This window comes from Pyxicephalus adspersus, chromosome 7, assembly GCF_032062135.1.
Source record: "Pyxicephalus adspersus chromosome 7, UCB_Pads_2.0, whole genome shotgun sequence".
Lineage (NCBI taxonomy): Eukaryota > Metazoa > Chordata > Amphibia > Anura > Pyxicephalidae > Pyxicephalus > Pyxicephalus adspersus.
Window position 1 is genome coordinate 62,184,772 of NC_092864.1, and position 21,151 is coordinate 62,205,922.

At 35.7% G+C, this 21,151-nt stretch overlaps 1 protein-coding gene across 5 annotated transcripts in view; it reads right to left on the reverse strand.

Moving 5' to 3' along the window:
* The window catches only part of PARD3B (par-3 family cell polarity regulator beta), a 520,784-nt gene that overhangs the window by 222,251 nt on the left and 277,382 nt on the right, over window positions 1-21,151 (reverse strand). For 4 of the 5 annotated variants that reach the window (XM_072418720.1, XM_072418718.1, XM_072418717.1 and 1 more), the window contains one exon: window positions 19,431-19,718. In XM_072418720.1, coding sequence (XP_072274821.1) covers window positions 19,431-19,718 — 288 coding nt within the window. Of the gene's footprint in view, window positions 1-11,340; window positions 13,685-19,430; window positions 19,719-21,151 lie in introns of those variants that run through there. The other variant, XM_072418721.1, reaches the window with a different exon arrangement.

Below are 21,151 nucleotides of genomic sequence, written 5' to 3' on the forward strand. Positions count from 1 at the left end.
CTTTTGTGATACCACCTGACTTTTCCGTGCACAGGGAATATAAGTTCAAAAAACCTATTTACCGGAACCACTGTACATACCAATTATTCATCAAAATAACAAAGCCTTTATCATTGGAAAAGAAACAAATTGGGTGTGAAATCAGGAAGTCATAGACAGATCAACAGAAAAAGGAAAGCTTTTTCCTTTTCAGTTTCTCATCAAAAGGATATAAAGTAAAATAAAGAGTAAAATAAACTAAAATATAATATATATAATAGATATAAAGTAAAATGGTCATTCTGGAAGAATATACATAAAATATACAGAGCAAGTTTTCCAAAGATATGCAAGTATTGGTATTACAACAGTAGTGGCATAGATTAAAGGTGCGTACACACTTCCAATTTTTATCGTTCCAATCGAACGACGAACGATCGATTGGGCAAAAAATCGTTCGTAAAAAAGTAACCAACGACGCCGACGAACGAGGAAAGTCGCTGGAAACGAACGACCGGACCGACGGATCGGATTGGGCGACGATCGTTGAACATCGTTCGTGTGTACGGTCGTTCGTTGATCGTCCATGGTCAGAGCATGCGTGATGAACGAACGTCCGTTCACTTTCCTGTCGTGCACATAGTTCCTCTATCGCTCAAACGATCGTATCTATTGTGTGTACAATATCTACGAACGATCGTGTCGTTAACTCTATGTGCAGGATCGGTGCTATACGATCGTTCATATATATCGTGCATGAACGTTCGTCGTTCGTTTTCCAACGATAATAATTGGAAGTGTGTATGTAGCTTAAGTTTATTACTGTTTTTAAAGTCTATGTTAAGATAAAAAAAATCCCTGAAATACATTTGCACATTTTACATTTGAATTTCTAAGCACATGGTGTTGGCTCTACCTACTTTCTACTATTTCTGATGATTGTTATGAACACAACCCTTTCATTTTCTACTCTCAGTTTTAAACATGAGTCTGGAGTTGCTAAAGATAGGTAGAGCCATAAGGCACAACATACATGCTCAAATGGAAGCCCTGTATTTGCCCTTTTTTAGTGCTTTCAATTCCCTTTACGGTTACTCTGTTCCCCACTGCTGCCACCATCCACGCCCCATCTTTCATTTCTGTTGTATCCTCCCTTTAGTTATTGGGTAGCCACTGTTGATGATGCTCTTAAACACGGAAAGCACATTGTCCCAGCATCGGCTCAATTCCTAGTATGATATTAATGGCTTGGGAGTGTGCACTGAACTATATCATAGGCAGTGCACACTTCAGGATTTTTTTAAAAAGAAGTAATGACTGTCTTATTTTTGATCACAACATTTGTAAATGCCAAATTTATAAAATGGGAATCACTTTTTAAAGGTGGTGATTGAATGTCAAATTGTAATAAACCTACACTATATTGGGGATCAGAAGATCCAGAAGATGTACAAGAGTAGAGCACATTCACTTTTAAAGTGAATTTACACTTACTTTTATACCAAAATTGTTTTTCCTCAAGTTGTCGTTGATAAAAAGAATCTCGGTTTATACTCGGTCACACCAGTAGATGGCACTGTGTCCTCATGTAAAGTGTGTAAAAAAAGTTTGCCCTAAAGAGACATTAGATTATTACACACTGTAAATGAAGGCACAGCGCCAACTACTGATGGCCAACAGTAATGCACATAAGAGAAGGTGACCAATTATAACCAACTCAAAAGTACAAGATTCAATAATCTATACAAATGAGGGAAAAAGATTTACAGACTGAGCATTACCATAACTATTGGTTTTCTTTCACCCTAGTGTATTTGAGGATTTTAGGTAGGTTTGCTTTCCTTAATTTATACCATATTAACATTTCGGTGTGTGCTTGTATAATTTCCTTCACCACAACAGGACAGAACAATTAAGAAAATGCAATTTGTTGGACAGTTTGGTTGTTCATCCATTATGCACCAGGTTTCAGAAGGTAAGAAATACACATTCATGCCCTTCAAAAGCATAAGGTGGTGCAGAACAATCAGCATCAGCAACATACCAGGAACTTTACAAAATTTATAGTACCAATCTCACCAATGTAGTGTACTGGACAACATCAGGCCCTTGAATATGCTGTTGTGAGTAATGCAATAATGCCTTATAAACCAATGTGCATTTTCTTTACATAATCCTATTTACAAACTTCATATATGGCCCAGATACTGAGCAGTTGATATTAAAATATGTTGGAATCACAGATTACAAGTAAAGCATAAATAAAGCTTGCAAAACATTTAAAATATTGTAAAATGTGCCTAAATGGCTCCTGATATGGAATCTGATTTTTCCTAGAGTGTTAGATCATGTAACCCTAATTATTAAAAAAAAAATACACATTTTTATTGGACATACTGATACTGGAAATTAATGTGAAGTTTCAAATTTAGTAATTAGTGGGACTTTTTTTGGCAGTATCCTGAAACAAACTCATGACATACCTGATAAACGGAATAGCACATAATACACCGCGTATTTCACCCTATACTGTACACAATATGTATTTCTTCCGATCAGACCATAGCACTTAAATGGGATTTTGGCCATTCAAAATACAGAACCTTTTATTTTTCAGCCTGTCTCTCCACTACAATGTTTTGGATCACTATTATGTTGCATGATTTAATATCCTTTGAGGCTGACTTCATGACATTTTGAGAGAGACCTTTCTGATATGACGTTTTTGACTTTCGTCCCCCAGTGATAACAAGCTTTTCAAACCTTAAAACTTAAAAACTCAAAACATTTTTCTAGCCAGTCAATCTGCCAACTGGTAGACTGACAAATGCTTAACAACTCTTCTGAAGTCTTATACTGCTGGCTCAGAGGAGAAGAGGAATGTTGTCTGCTATGGGTCATGCATTTCTCCCTCTGGGCTCAGGTATGTAAGGAGGTATAAATAGTAACAGGAGGGCAAGACTTCCTGAATTGGAACAGCAATTGGTGTCTGGTATAATTAAAGAATAGGTATAATTTCAGCCTCTTCGAAGTATATAAACAGCTCTCCTATCTGCTGTGCACACTCTTTCCTGTTACAGCCTGTTCTCACCTTGACAGCTAAAGTTCAGAAGGAGCTGCTCAGAGAAGTTCTTGGATAAAACTTTATTAACTAGCTGCACTGATAGTTAAGTGTAACATTGCAAAATAGCACACTTCTGAAGTCTGAAGATCACAAATGTAATCAATATAGCTGCCAACACAAAGATAAACAGAAAGTGGCTGAAAACAATTAGCACTTTTTATCTTCAGTAACATTAGTTGTTTTAAAGCTGATAACAGGCTCCAATGGGACAGCGGCACATTAAACAGCATTATGCTAACCAAAAGTGGCCCATTGTGAAAAAGTTTAGGTTATCTTAATAATGTATTAGCTTTGGTCAGCAACCCCCATTTTCTTTGAAGTTTTTGTTACATAAAAATGAATAAAATTGTCTTGGAAAGAATGTTTTTTTTTTATCACTGGTACAAACTGTGAAAAAAATGGATTTTTCTATTTTTTTTACTTCTCTTTGGCGTTGCCCCAAATCAAAATATTAGTAATTTCTAAAGGCAGGATGACCTATTGTACTCATTAGTTTAGTATCATATAACTTAAAACATCCGTTTCTTAACTTTCTTAACATAAGGGAACCATTGAGATAAATTTCAGGTCTTAGAAAACCTTTGCCAGTATTTGTAATATGCCCATGGTACATTAGCTTAGTGGTCAATGAGATCAATGCCCTATGCATTGTTGACCAGTGGAAAGAATGTCACCCTGACAGATATCCAAATAAATCATTGGTGTCAGTGGTAACTGACCTGAGGGGCTCAAATTTGCTCATTGCTTAAGGAACCACTGGCTTAATTGCAAAAAAGTAATATGTGGCATACAACTGCTTGGTGAAGTGAGTAATACTACTACCTAAATATATCACACATTGGCCCTGAATTATTAAAGCTCTCCAAGGCTGGAGAGAATACACTTTCATCTGTGAAGCTGGGTAATCCAGCAAACCTGGAATGGATTTTTTCAAAGTCATTTCCTGTTTGCTAGCAAATGTTTTGAATCCTGAACCAGATCCATCCCATTCCAAGTCTGCGGAATCACCCAGCTTCACTGATGAAAGTGTATCCTCTCCAGTCTTGGAGAGCTTTAATAAATCAGGGCCCCTGTCTGCTTAAAAGTCTGCCTATTACCATTTCTTAGCTTGAGAACAGGTCACATTTTAGGAATCATTCACATAAATTGCATTACATTCCTGAAGTTTTTTTTTAACAGAACTGGTAATATTGAAATGACTTGAAACATTGAAAAAATCCAACATGTTAAAAAATGTAACTTTATCTGGAGCTCAAAGGTATGATTTTGTAACAATGTCTCGATTTAGTAATTGATGTCTATTTATAAAATGTGGTGATAAGAAAACAGATTGCCATCCTTTCTTCTGCCTGTGTTCATTTAGTGTTACATGTACATTTCAAAGTGCCAGTTCTTTACAGTGGTAATCAGTAATTCATTGCCATTCTGAATGGAATAACTGATTGCTTCTGTTTCTATCTTCATTCAGCTGCCATAAACTTACATTGCAGCAACACTGTGTTAAAAATGTTTGATTGACTCCATTGGGGCCTATATAGAGTTCTACAGCGAACACTCTCTGGCAAACCTAAAATTGGCAATATGGCATTTATCACCGTACATGGTGAATGGCGCAATAACATTTAACAACCTCTTTAACAAATTAGACATTTTATAAATGAACCTAACAGGCTATTTGCTAGAAAAATTTCAGGTAGAAACAATACCACTTCCTGTGAATCAAAAATAGTCATAGATTCTTGACCTTTCCCTGGAGCAATTATCAATTCTTTATGCATACTGAGGATGAACTTACACTAAACATTGCATTCTATTATTCATGTTTTTTTCTCATTTTAGTAAAATATGGAGGGCAGATTTTATTGTTTTTTGTTCATTGTTTATTGTTTTGTCTTTAAAGCTAAAAATAAGCTTATTGAAACATAAATATATGTGTGTGTATATAAGAGAATGAGAAAGAGAGGAGATAGAAATGTCAATAGTAATGGCTGGGGCATTAGAATGATTTTTTATATCTAACATTTTTTTCAGTATTTATATTAGATTTAAAAAAGGCCCTGAAGAAACCAACACATGCAGTGGGGCTACAATTTTTGTCCATCTAGTGAGATTTACACAGTCCTGCACAGGTTGGTAACAATTTATTTCTACTCTAGTTAGGCAATACAAAGTTAAGAGCTCATCCTGCTGCTCACTTCCCTATCTCTGGTACATATATTTACAGCAAGACCTGACTGGCTCGTAGCTCTGCTTCTCCATTCTGCAGTTTGAGTTTTAATGCACAGGGGCTAATTACAAGAGGCTAATCCCAATTTAAATTCAAGTACTTACTCATGCTGCAATTAAAAATACATAATTTATGATTCTTTTAATGAATAGAAAATTGTACTTACTGATGTTTTATATTTTTCTGGAATTCAGCTTTAACTACCTTGTTTAATCAGATGAGAGAACAGAGAAAAAAGCTCTCGATAACAACAAAGAACTACTGGTCTGGTCACAAAGAGCCTTGTTACTTTTAGGATACTATACCCAAAAAAACTTAGAAAAAGTTAAAACTTCTAACAACATAATGTTCTTTTCTAACACTTTTGCTGCTGGACAACTAACTTAAAATTATTACTGAACTTTTCTACACAAACAACTAACTTCTATCTCATAAATTATAGCCTGCCTTGTGTACCCTAGATTATACAGATTTAGTATTGGCCATTATTGACCAAATGCCATCCATAAGTGATTAAAAAAAACACACTGGGGTGATTTAGCAGGCCAACACGTTTTAAAGGCTACAGCTATCTGCAATTTTGCATAGCATGTGAATTGAGACAATCAGTTAAAGTGAATCACACACAGTGATCAGGTGTAAGGCCTGCACAAAATAATCTGATAATGAGCCCACTTCACAAATCAGTACTAAGTAAAGCCAGAGCTGAGCTTTACCACATTTGGTGCAATTTAAAATACATTTTGTCCACCTGGCAGACACACAGGAGAGGCAGAGTTGATTTCCAAAGCAGGAAATGCAAGGCAAGAAGCTTTGCTCTGTTATTACCTGAGTGCACAGAGAAGCACTTCAGGACCCCTGGCTAGTCATGCACTTACGGCATACAAGTGCCCAATTACTGCAGTCCTTTCAAACAATTATGGAGCATTACAGGTAGTTCACACAGAAAACAACCAAAAAATAGTGTGCCCTTTCCCCACTTTCTATTCAAGTGGACAATTTCCCGTCTGCTCACTGACAGAATTAGTTTTCTGAAGAACTCAGAATAACACCACATTCTTTATTCCCAACTAAACTGTTATCTTCAATCAGTTTGCTAAAACCAAATGCAAGGGCTAAGGGTAATATTTTTTCTTAGTATTATGGATACATTTGTATATAAAATACACAATACAAAGTGAACTCATGTATTCTTTCTCTGTTGGTACATGTATTTACAGCAGAGCCTGCCTGACTGGCTCCTAGCTCTGATCCTCCTTTTTTGTAGTTTGTATTTTAATGCACAGGGGATTACAAGAGGCTAATACCAATTCAAATTCTGGTACTTACATATGCTGCATTTAAATACATTTCAGGATTTTTTTAATGAATAAAAAAATTGTATTCACTGGTATTTTATATCTTCCTGGGATTCAGCTTAAACTAGTTTAGTTTGATTAGAAAATTAAAAATTTCATATAACACCAAACATTCTTGACAGTGTGAATATATTTGTATGCAAAACATTTAATACTTTCTATTCTGATAAGGATAAATGAAGAATCTTCCTAGATATATTTTTAGGTAAACAAGTTTGTCACATCCATTTATAACAAAACCCATATGAATCACATATCACACAATCACAAATCAAACATGACTCATTGCTCAATAAATCTACAACCTGTGTATTTTAAACATATAAATGAGCAGGCAATCCTTATTAATAAAACTAAAGTAAAACTTTAAAAAACATACCTAGCATGGAAATCCACAGATGTGCTCATATGTTTACACACAACTGGCAGAATGTATAAACGGTTAGCCATTTGTACTGAACTCCACAAATTACCTTGCTTACACCAAAAGCACTCAGCGAGGCTTCAAAGCCTCTGAAATAAAATCATTAAAATTGAAAAATTTTGGTCAGATCTATAAATGTTTAAGTCAACAGAGTCAAAGAAAAGCAGCGCTACTGTGGAGCATGGAGTTGGAATTTCAAGCAAATAAGTGACTTTTGAACAGGGTCATTTTTTGTTACTATGATCCTTTTAAGGATTTGTTTAAGGTTTAGGTATTCTGCTATTCAGTGCTGCCTATTAGTTTAATTTGAATGAAATAAAAAAACAAAAAAACCTGTACCAGTTATATGTTTTTTTTCTGCCTAGCATAGACGATACCTAACCGATAACCTGCTCCACCATTAACTTTCTCAAGCTATCTTTCTGCCTCTTACCTATTCTGTTCAGGTACATGTGTTTGCTTGTAGTTACACTTTAACTCTGGAGAATAGGATTTGATAAAGAGATTAAACTTGGCATTAATGTCTAGCTCAGCCAGTCTTATTTTGTATATACAAACATTTATTTCTCTTATTGTTTCTCTGAGATCTTTTTATGAAATTAGAAAATGTATTTAATGCTTAATAAGCAACACTTTTAATTTGGAGGCAGCCTTAAAATGCATTTATAGTGCACAGTCTACATGGTTTCTGTTTTTCATCAATTCATGGTTGTTATAAACCAGTCCATCCTATATCTTTTAGACAGCAATCTGGTGATCTGGGAATCCATTTTGCTTATCTCAATGTAACATAAAGCAGGAATTGCTAACACAAACCCTTAACCTACAGGAAGCAGTCCTACCCTTCTAACTGGCTTAAAAGATTGTAATTAATCAAGATTAAGATTAAATTAGTTTTTTGGACATCAATATGAATGCAGCTTTCATAGACAGTATATATCAGGTATCTGGATTACCGTTATCCATTGTATTTTTTTTTCTACCAATATCCATTCTATCTCCTCTCCAAACTAAAAAAATGAACATCATGAGCACACTAATGCATTCCCAACAGTACAAATTCACAAAATGAAGCAATGTTTCAGGGTCATGTAGCATGCCACAATATGACCACAGCCGCCTTGTAAGGACATCAAACATATTGTTGCATTACTTGGCGACTTTGCAATAAAATCTTATTGAGCAATGCGTTAGTTGGATGGTCGTGTAAAATGTTCAGTTGGTAATGACATTTATTGGGTTACTAAAGCACCTTAACTACATCAAAGGTCTATAAAAGTCTGTGTTGGAGTTTTGCTGGGATGTCCATTGACTTTCTCAATAAACTTTAAACATATTATGGTAAAAATAGGGTACCTAATGACTCTCCTAATGACAGGCTCTTATACTGATTCTCTGCAGCTAAAGTTCACGCTTAAGTGGTTGAAAGGAGAGGTGCTGCCATAGATACTTAGTCAGGTCAATGTAAGGACCTAACCCCACAAGAAGTGCATCTCATTAAAAAAACATTTTAGGAGCAGGTTTAAATAACTGTTGACTCTACTGATTACAAATCATATATCAGCCCCCTTTCATATGGTTGTGAAAATACCTTTTTTTTTTCTAGAGAGAATCTTTATCTCTAGCATACCTGTTCATAAAGCCAATATTTTCTTTGCTGAAATAACCCTTTTAAAGAAATAGGTATTATAGATATTTATTATTTCAATATAGTTCAAATGAAAAAAAAAGAAACAAAACTTTTAATATTATTAAAGCTCAGGTAGATGCATATTTTACTGATTTACCTTTTTAAATTGATAGAGTCTATACAACAAAAAAACAAAACAACATAAGATTGTATTATTTTCCAGTGAAAAGGTTTTTATTTTTTTATTTGAAATAAAAAATGAACATTTTCTAGAATAATCAAGAACAGGCCAAACTATTGAATGTGGGACAATGAGACGAAATTCCTAGTCTTAAAGAGGAATATTGTACATTCAATTAGCTTTAACTTTGAGAAAGGAAGATGATCTGTATTCTGCATATTAACGATTTTTCTTCTCCTCAACTTTGACTATCTAATTAATCTTTGGCCATTAAATGAACGTTTAAAATGCCACTTCTGAAATCTTAATTCTGCCTATTATCAGCTAGTTCACATTTAATATTCTTATAGTCATCCATAAGGAGACCAAGACATTACATTCCCTCTGTCTTTGGCTCTTAGCGCTCACCACGCTTCTAGCTAATTCTGGCTCTCTTAATTAACCGTACGCATATTAGCATTTAAGCTTCAATGACATTTCTTTTTTTAAGGAATTAATGTGCGCAGCTTGAGAAATTGATCATTAATACACATGCTTGTTCACAGTCCACAGAAAACAAATCATCTTAGTCCCAGACAAAAATAAATCAAGACACAGAGCTGGGAGGACAACCAGTCCCCTCTTGTAGAACAGGTTTTCCTGCAAAAGTACAGAGAATGTAAAGGAACTCATTCAAACATCATCTATTACAAGTACATCTAATGACATGGGACTGCTACAAGATATCAGAACATAACTGACACACTCTGGCTATTTTCAGCAGCATATTATTGTAACACGAATGTTCTTCATGGTGGACAAAATGAATTAAACAAAAACATTTGCATATAAGTGTAAAAGGGTGGTCATTAGAGTAAATGTAGTCCTAAACCACTGCAAACACTATATTCTGCCCTTCTGATTTCGATTTTGGATTGAAAGTGACTGAAATTCCAATTAGATGTGATCTGATCATTCATACACATGGTATGACTGTCACATGACTTTCAAATGATATTCATCCACTCGTCTGATCTATTTGCATTTTAACATAAACCTAAAAATCATCTGCTTACAGTCAGTGGCTGATTTCTCTTTAGGATGAATTGTTTTAATGGATTGGGAATTGGATCAAAAGTGAGAATTTACCTGTATATCCTGGGCCTTTGGCTTTTATTGTATTATTAGAGTAAGAATGTTAGATAATCAAAATTGACTTTTTTTTTTTGATGCAAAATATAATTCCTAAAGACATGAACAAACGGAACACTTGCCAATAGATACACAGTAAGAGCTGGAAAACACAAGCTGATCATCTGCCAATTTTGTTGATCCCGAGCCCAATGATTCTATACACACATGTACAATATTCTGTATGACTATGTTTAATACATCCTGTAATATCATATATTGGATGGTTACTATGTACTTGGCGGCCTCACTTCCATTGACTGGTCTACCAGCCAAAGGGAATGTGCTTGCCATTCACTGGCTGTATAGTAAACAGCAAATTCCCTTCATAAGCTGGCTTTAACTCTTGTTGCAGTCCAAGTGACATTACAGCACATAATCATGTATTTGCGACAGAAGTTTACTAACAGGTCTAATTCAGATGAATATGTCTATGAAGGTTCCCAATTACCAAGTTCATTGTAAATCTAGTAGTGGTTAGCCACATTCAACTGGATTTGTTCTTATAAAAACTTTTTGCCCTCTGCACAGAAAATTGGTGGTATAGACCGATCAAAGTACATTTTACTGACAATTGACTGTTTCATCAGATCAGAAATAGTTTTGTATAACAATATTCAGTAATAAATTTGCTTATGTATACTAGCCCCAAACATTTAAAGAGCAATGAAGTTCATGGCTAGAAGGACTACCGCTGTGTTAAAGGGACAACAAATAGGGAGAGTTCCCAGAGGTCCATTTGTAATACAGCTACAATGGGCCTGATTTACTAAAGCTCTCCAAGACTGGAGCGGATACACTCTAATTGGTAAAGCTGGGAGATGCAGCAAACCTAGAACCTAGTAAATGATTTAAGAGATCCATTCCAGGTTTGCTGGATCACCCAGCTTCACTGATAAAAGTGTATTCTTGCCAGTCTTGAAGATCTTTAATAAATCATGTCCAATTGTCTGTTACTCCACAAGAAAAAAAAGATTTTACATGCTGCAGAAAGTTATTATCCAAGGCAATATGCAACAGCAAAGCAACTGCACACTCCTCTTTATTCCTAAGCCATTACTTTGATTTTGGAAATCACAATCCCAGGTGGCCCATATATTATATAATTTATTTGTTTTAAAAAGGTGATTGTTTGTGAATGACTAAATATGTTTTTATATGAAATCATTAATAAAAAAAGCCATGCGAGTTTGTTTTGAAGGAAAACACTCAGGCATCGTAAATACAGTGGACAGTTAAACCAAAAATACCATGAAAAATATGTATTTATTTACTAGGTATACAAAGTAAATATCCCTTTACAATACAAAAATATGAGTAACATTCTTGTACAGGTTCAGATAGCAAAAACATGTTTAAGCTAAAAGCAGAACAGTGTTTTTTTGTATTTTAGTTTGACATGTCCATTAGCCAAAAAAGCTTAAAGCAATGACATGCACTAAAAAGTGGCCATATTATATATATATAATTATTTGAAAAAGGAAAAGTTAACATTTATTGATTGACTGATCATGAAACATACCGTAATTGCATATAATTATACAGCAACAGAGCCAATCACAACCCTGTTGCATGGAAATAAATTTACTTGAATTTTATTGTGATTATCAAAAATCATTCATAAATATAAAAAAGAGCAATTAATTTATTATGTGCATGTAATTGTAGTTTTGTAATGTATATATATATATATATATATATATATATATAAATATATATATAGAATCTACACAAGTACTAGGACTGAAATGATATCACCTCAAGATAAACAAGATTGCAATGGTAGCCATCATATTTCCATCTTTACAGTTGCCTTTAAATTATAGACTGAAATCCATTAAACAAGGTTCTCTGGCTCTTGCCTCCAGTGCCGTCACCTTTAAACTCATCAGTTCAAGGATCCACCATTGCTTCTCCTCAGGGTTAAATGACATCCAGGAAAATTCACCCACTTCCTGTGAGAAAAGGATGTCAGGGCTATTTCCTCTATACTCACGGGATGAGTCATTATATGGCATAGCTCTCTGCAACATCAAAGACGACCTGTAAGGTCACTGGACTGGACCTAAGACCAATTTAAAAAAGTAAGCATTTTGATGTGCACGGCTACTCCAGAATTGGGGGTAGGAGGTGGTCTAGCTCAACAACAACAAGCTAAAACAGAAGCAAACTTACAAAATACAAAAAATTCACTAAGAGGTAGAGGTTTTTGTGAGAAGAGACAAGTTTTTGTGGAAACATTTTCCCCCCTGGTGGCTATTTGCTCTATCTTTATGCCATACAGTGTAGAGCTTGGCTCCATTCCTTGCACTGCCAAGAATTGACCTCGATGCCAGAAATGAAATCATTCCTATGCACGCACCATGGCTGCTCAATAGCTGAAAAGGATTGCAGTGGACTGATGGTTGTGTCAGGGGATGCAGCAGTGACAGGATCCTGGGACTTTTGTTTTTGAAGGGAGCCAAGATAAAAGTAAGAGTGTATGCCTAATTGCCAAATATGGAAAAACTCACCCACACCAAGGAGTTTAGTTCTCTTTAAAGTTGCAATCATTCTCAATCAATGGTTAACAGGGTACAGTAATACTACAACTGCTCGGGGTGATATCAAATATCTTTGAAAACATCAATGAGAAAGTCATCCAGAATGGAATGTGATAGGTAATCACATCTCATCATCAGCGTTGTTGCCAGGGCAATCCCGGCTTCCCATGCTTGTGCCGGGATAAATGTTTATTAGTTACGTCATTCCAAAAACATGCAGTTAGGTAATTTGTGCGGAAACCAATCAACCTTAGATTGTGTTAATGACATATTACTATGGTGGGGCAATAGATTCTGAGCTCCTTTGAGGGACAGCTAGTGACATGACTATGGGCTTTGTAAAGCACTGCGTAATATGTTGGTGCTATATAAATACTGAAAAAAAAAATATTTATAATCATGGCATTGCCAATCAAGATGATTGAAGAGAGTCTGTAAGAGGAGAAAAGGGATAAAGATGGCAGCACCATGGCAGTTCCGCTTTAAGTACCTTTACTTGTAAAGAAAAATTTTTTAAAAAAGAAGCACTTTTCAGCAGTTCTAGAATGGCCTAAGGACCTAGAGGAACCAAGGCTCACATGAGACAATTGATGAGCCAGTAAGTAACTAAATACGTCCAAGGTAAAGGTGGAATTTGGAAACTTAAAAGAATATATAATATGTTGAAAATGGGGGTTGCTAGCTGTATGATTACAGGAAAAACACATTATGAATGATTCAGAGAAACTGTGTATTTTCTCATTGTATGGTGATTTTGCCATCATGCAAGAAAAAGAAATCATATCACAAAAAGTGACAGACGACAGACAGGCAGAAGAGGGACATGATCGCTGCCAACAGGGAAGATTGGTTTAGTCTGATTACAAATTTCAAGTGTTTTTTTTCCTAGGAATTTGCTTGAAATACATGTCATTAATGCTCATGTATTTCAACTGCATGTCATCGCTCAGCTAAACCCTACATGTTGTTTTTGTTGAAAGGATGCTCTGTGACTCTGCGTTTCCACTTATCTTGTTCTCCTTTTCAGATGACAGCGAACTGCACTTTCCTGCATAAGACAAATGCATTAATATTTTCAGAGAATAAAACTTCATAGCAACAAAACAAAAAATATCAGGGAAATCATAGTTGGATTGACAGCCATTACAGAAAGTTTTTGATCAGGGCTGCAGAACAAAATTGTTCACTTAAAGGTTTAGAACACGCTTAGGGATGCAGTATTAAAATACACTTTATCTAAAGCAGTCCAAGCAGCACATGTACTAGTTTGTAACATTTTAAGTAGATCTTCATTATCATGACAGAACCCACCCATCCCCCCATCGCAGGTCCTTATCCTGACCCTGCTGGGGGGGGGCGCACCAGCCAGAGCCGCGGACCACTGGTTGGTGACCGCTGGCCTAGGGCATCACACAACCACATATCCTGACTGTCTGTACAGATTTTAATTTACAGTAAATAACTAAAACTTCAACTGTGGCTCCCAATGCACTCTAAATCTTCATTGTTTTCCTTCAACAGTTTTGCAGTTTTCTTGGTAAAATAATGCACTGTGTACTTCCTGTTCAGCCACCGTGAATCTCCATGCATACAAATGTAATGGTAGCAGATAAAGGTGACAATTTTTCTTACTGTTTTAGTAATCATTTCTAGGCGCACAGATTCAAAGTGAGCAAACTGTCACTCTTCCCCCCTGCCTTTGACATACAGTTAGGTCCATAAATATTTGGTCAGAGACAACTTTTTTCTAATATTGGTTCTGTACATTACCACAATTAATTTTAAATGAAACAACTCAGATGCAGTTGAACCGCAGACTTTAAGCTTTAATTCAGTTGGTTGAACAAAAAGATTGCATAAAAATGTGAGGAACTAAAGCCTTTATTATACCACAATCACTTAATTTCAGGGGCTCAAAAGTAATTGGACAAATATAAAAGCTGAAAATAAAATGTTCATTTCTAATACTTGGTTGAAAACCCTTTGCTGGTAATGACAGCATGTAGTCTTGAAGTCATGGACATCACCAGATGCTGGGTTTCCTCCTTATTAATGCTCTGCCAGGTCTTTACTGCAGCGGCTTTCAGTTGCTATTTGTTTGTGGGCCTTTCTGTCCGAAGTTTAGTCTTCACCAAGTGAAATGCATGCTCAATTGGGTTCAGATCAGGTGACTGACTTGGCCATGCAAGAATATTCCACTTCTTTGCTTTAATAAACTCCTTGGTTGCTTTGGCTGTATGTTTTGGGTCATTGTCCATCTGTATTGTGTCTTATCTGCTTAAATTGATAATGACATAACAAAGGAATTGCCCACACCAGCCCATGAAATAGCCCTTGAGTCACTTGTCCAATTACTTTTGAGCCCCTGAAATAAAGTAATTGTTAAAAAAAAAAAAAAAAAAAAAAAGGCTTTAGTTCCTCATATTTTTATGCAATCTTTTTGTTCAGCCCACTGAATTAAAGCTGAAAGTCTGCAGTTCAACTGCATCTGAGTTGTTTCATTTAAAATAATTTGTGGTAATGTACAGAACCAAAATTAGAAACAAGTTGTCCCTGTCCAAATATTTATGGACCCAACTAACTTCTTAGTGTAATATTAAGACAAGTCAGTCAACTGGGATTAGAGGAGGGCTGCAGATGACAGCTCCGATGGGCAGGACATATAAATCTTGCCTGGTTGGCAGCTCTACCCAGTATTATTCACACTTGTAAAAGTTAAAGTTCTGAAACAATAAGGATGACACAGTAGAAAGACAATGTTCAACTGCATACCTGGTGCAAATACATCTTTTTTCTTTGAATAATACTACTGGCTAAGGGTGACCTTGTGGTAAGATTTTAAAAAATCGTGTAAATAATATCCCATTTTAGCTTTAAAATAATACATATTTGAGTTATTAGTGTTCTCATCTATCTGTTTGTGTGTTACACAATGATATCTATTGTCCAACATTCATAAAGACCAAGTAGTCTCTAGAAACTTGTCTGTCTTACAAATTCAGAGATTTCAAAGCTAATAAATCAGCCAAATAATATAGATAAACCAAGTCTTCTTAAGACAGAAATATAACGTGTGCTGCTCAATATGCCACTTTTACTTTTCAAGCCTAGCAATGTAGGTTATGTACCACTGATAATCATCTACATGGTTATATCATACAGGGACTACTATACCAGTATGGGGACAAGGTAATGATCATGTCACTGGGCTTTTCGTCATAATCAACATTTAAGGTAACATACTATAAAAAGCTTGAATGAAAACCTTGGATGGATTTGCAAATCAAAACTGAAAATGAACCTGTGGCCAGGACATTCGGGTATTTACATGTTCCTAGAAGGCAATGCATGCTATGTATATGTAAATACAGACATGTAATCAGTTTTAAATATATCCTTCACTGACCTCTGTAACTGCAGACACTTTAACACAACTCATCCTCAAAGTTCTCTGCCGTAGCAATGCAGCAGCTCAGCTCTTTCTGCTCTTCCCTCTCCTTTTCATACTTATTTACTATGTTTTTAACATACATACTATTTTACATCTTGGCCACAGGTTCACGTATAAGGAAACATTTGAAGGCATTGAAACTTTAAATGATTCCTGCTGCAGCAAATGTTATATTATGTATATTTTAAAAAATATATAAATAAGAGAGAAATTACTAACTTTATAAACTTGTTTGCTGAAACAGAGATAAGTGAATAAACCGCTTTAAATATGACCAGAATTTATTTTGCTGATTCGACAAACATAAATGTATTCACAGAGAAAAGCAAGTCTTTTACAATGTGATCAATCATAATGCTGACAGCCATGATCCAATCAGTATCTTCTAGGCATTAGCTAATCAAACACTGATTCCAAGAACCTACTTAGCAATGCAAGCAGTCTGAAACCACAAATCAATCAGACAAATTAAAACAAATTTTCAGGATTTCATGCACGATAAGGTATAATGCCAACATAGACCAGTTAAAAATGAACTTTGCAAACAAAGCAACATGAATATTCAGCTTCACTCCATGTAAATTATGGACTACAAATTTGATTAAAAAAAAATAATCTACATTTAAAGGCATAGTTGTTTAATACAATAGAAATCAACACATGCAATTGATTTGTATGCTCAATTATAAATCTCTACTGTACCCAAAAACTGGTTAGTGATTTCTTATAAATACAAATTTACCTATGAAATGTTTGACTTATGTTGGGGTCTCTGCAAGGTAACTGATTTTTTTTTGAGATTTGGTCATTTAGCGTATTTAATAAAGCAGTGACATTGGCAATCATATATTGATCACAGTAGAATAGCAACAAGACAAAAATGGATGAAAAGCTGAACTCTAGGCAGATAAAAAAGACACATTATTGAAGCTCTGTAATGCTTTTATAAGGTAAATCTCAGCAAGAAAGAGAAACTGCACAAGGTGCACAGTAGAAGTGCTGCCGTGCCGATGTGTTCAGTCAACTACTTCTTCTTCTTCTTTCATTGTTCAGTTACACAGCGGGCAAAGAACAAAACCTGGAAGTGTAACTTAAACCCAGCAGAAAAAAATATTTTTTCCCATAAAAGAAAGACTGTGATGTGCGTTAGAGCTAAGAAAATCCTAGGACGGGATGGATAAAATTCATATCCTTTGGCAGATAAACAATTTGCCTGAAGTTCAGCTTTAAATCATCCTAAAACAACAATTTAAATTCTAATTGGTGGTCACTATCACTGTATCTTTGTATTGCATTACCAAATCAGTGTTCTCCCCAGCCCCTTTTAGCTGGGTGCACCACCTGGCGCTTTCCAGTGACCACCCGGCTGTTTTTGGGTGGTTACTGAAGATTTGGGTCACAATACAGGGGCTGCCACACGACTACAATTTCTTTCCTCCCGGCTTAAATAAATAAAGCAGCCAGTTCTCTATTTGCTCAAACACATAAAATGTAGCGTTTCTTTATGGCCTAATGGGTATGAGCTGCCTTATCAGTGCTGGGGAGTGGATAGTGAAGGGACCAAGTCCTGGTCCACGGTAACAGTGCATTAGGTATCATTAGGTGCATGCTTAGCATTTCTGTGACTTTTTACAATGTGAAATCAAATAAAAATAAGCCACCGGAATCATTAGAAGGCAGTTGTTTACAATTATAAAAGTCAGGAACGGATGTCAGTAAACTGAAATTTTATTGGTAAAGAATGACCAGAAGAGGTAGGCTTAAAATATGAAAATTAGAAGAAAATGTTGTGGGTGACAATTTTTTTAATTTCCCAGATATTTTTGAAAGTAAAACAAAGAAACAGCTAATTATTCCAGTTTGCAGTATATGTACAGATCATCTAACAAATGCTAAAAGTTATACTGGTTGTAAAAAAAAATATTTTTCACAATATTTAAGTACAGACATCATCAAGGATACCATTAAAATTATTGACAAATATCTGTGATCATTAAGAAAAGTGGATTGATTGACCAAAAGCCTTTAGTTGATTGTTGAATTTGCAACAAGCACAAATAGAAATGTAAAAGCTGTAAACAGTGAATAAAGGAGTCATACTGTTTTGCAACTTCTGCAGTGTTTGGTGGGTGGATGTATTCTGTTCTTCATGCTGCACATTAAAAAAACTGCTCCCCTACAGGTCAGTTGCTCGCAGTACACTATAGAAATCTTTATTACATTGTTTGAACTGAATCAGTTGGCCCACAGACTTCTGTAAGGATTACTACATCAGATCATCATTTTGGGATTGGAAGATGCAGTCAGTGGCTTTGTAGAAACACGACATTTCCAGCAAAGAACAAATATGGCAGTCATATATGGCAGCATGTCTTGTATACAGATTACACTTGTCCCCTCAAACAATGCAGTGAAAAGCTTTGAGGAGTTCTTCTTTAACTACAGTTCTGTTTTATCTAGAATATTTATGGAGCAGTTTACAACCTGCAAACATTATACACGAAATGCCCTCAAGTATAAAGATAGATTTTCAAAAGCTGCAGGTATAAAGGGTGATTTGTTTTGCTTTGTAGCCAACACAGGCTTTTTTATCATGACGAAAAATCAAGCCTTTTGTTGGCGGCTTATAAATATCCACAAATGGCTGGGTGCTTAGCGGGATAATATTCAAAAAGCAGCTAATCAATCCAGTGGCAGTAAATAAATTGAATGTCTTTTCCCCAACATAGTTGTTTTTATTATTCGTTCTGTGAAAAACATTCATAACCTTAATGGGTAGGGAAAATACAACATGCTGTAGTTTGTGTGTTTTGCAGCCGACTTTCAGTTCCACAAAAAAAGCAAGAATGAAAATATACAGTTTGTCCAAACACACATACATTAATAACAACAAAGGGTTTGAATGCCCCGGTCATGTCCATTTTGTGTCCTGGATCAATATATGGTAACACAAAATCTTCAGTTCAAAGAGGATAAAAAAGTTCTCCTGCCATATCAGAATATTTTTTTGTTATTTTTTAACGGTGATTGCTTAGGCTTGGTATTCTATGATTGCTTTCACAATCATTAACCCATTTTAAATGGCCACATGGATTAAACAGTGCTGCTTCCTTCCTACTCAGCTACAGCAGAGACTTAGAAGGGTAATCAGTCTTGTGAGCAAACCTTAGATCCAGGATACAAATGCTATCTTCCCTCGGGCTAATTGAAACGGCATGATTCCTCACAGCAGGGATAAAAGGTAAAGTGTAATCATATGCAATTTTTCATACAACTTCATTTAATGAGCATGGGGGCATTGCGGCCCAAGGAGTGATCAGATGTGTTTGGTGGTGGTTATTACCTGTCATCTGCTTCCTGTGACTGCTGCTTCTTGTTTACTTTAGCATAAAGGTCTTGAACTTGATCCCTCTCTGAAGGAGGAGTAAGTGGGTCCCTTGTGTAGCTGTAAGCTCCAGGCAATGGAGGTGAATAAGGCCTCTGGGAGCTGAGGCCTGGAGGTGTCTCCTTAAAGTGGTTTATCCTGGCATAATTAGGGTCCATATCATCATCCTCCATAGCATGACTTGCATTGAGCTCCCATAACAGTTTTACCTGTTTTTCACGTATTTCTTGATGTTTTGAATTTATCCTGTGGAAAAAATGAAGCCGATATTGACTATACATTGTTAAAAAATTACATCTGACACTACAGATGGTAAAACCCTATACACTAAACCATGTGTTTATATATAGCTATGTACAAGTCTATACAAAACTATACATAGGAGTATTTTTAGGCAACAATGCCTATAGTAAGAAGAGTTACCTTAAATACAATAAATAATTATCTGTATGATGTTCTTTAGCACTCTGATAAGTAGCTTTTTACACGTTTACAATAAGGAAGAAAAGTGTGATAAGCATGGCATTACACATAGAGATATACAACAGCAGTTTTTAGTAATTTAAATCCCATTTACAGGCTAAAGTGCAGATTGGCTAAATCCCAGACCCCATTTCTCCATCTATGTAGCTTTAAATAGAAAAAAATTATAAAAAATAAATAAAAAAAATAAATATGTCTACCATTTTTATGCCAGAGAATAGTGACACACAGTAGCCTGCTGTTACTGATCCCTATATCATTCAACTGTGAATTCAAGGTTGGGGTGCAGAATTTGTGATCAGGCAGGTCTTTGTTGCAGAAAGGGACAATGTCCCATCAGCAAAAAGCATTCTTGGGCCGTGTAAACACATGCAATAATTATCGTTGGAAACAAACGATTAATGACCGATCGTCCGATAATCTTTAACATAAAAAAAAATGAACAATGACTGGCCGACGATGCTGATGAACGAAAAATGTCGCTGGAAACGAATGACCGCCCCGGCAGATCTGCATGGGCGATGATTGTTTTCTATCTATAGTGTGTTCTGTGGTTCAGTGATCGTGGAAGTACACTTTCTCCTGTACTTCACTTCCTGCATCGTTCAAACTATCGTATCTAGTGTGTGTACATTATTGGTGGATTATATTTAAACGATTGTACCATTACAGCATGTACAGAATTGTGCACAATATGATCGTTTAAAATAGTCATGAATAATTATTGATCGGTTTTTAATCGTTCGTTTTCTAACAATAATTATTGCACGTGTGTACGTAGCCTAACACTCCTAATCACTCTATGGAAGTTTCAAAATCACGGAGCTGCACATGCCATTTGTTGCCTGCCTGCATTCTAACCTGCCTGATTGCTGTCTTGATCTGTCAAATAATCCAGAGCTGTGCACAGTACGTTTCAGCTTAGGATGCTAGGATACCCAGCTTTCATTGTAGCTGTCAGGACTGAATAAATGTTTACGTTCATTTCGGCTCAGCCAATCAAGATGTTCAAGGGATATGCTTTGCCGACCTGACTGGTTACAATCTTTAGTTTCAATGCCTTAATGCCCTAAGTTCAAACAAAGTGGATAAAACAAACATTGCTGGATGAGTAACTAAGTATGATTGTGGGACACAGTGCTGGAGAGAAATTGGGTATGACATCTAGAGCTGGATTTATTTTTTATTTCTTAGGC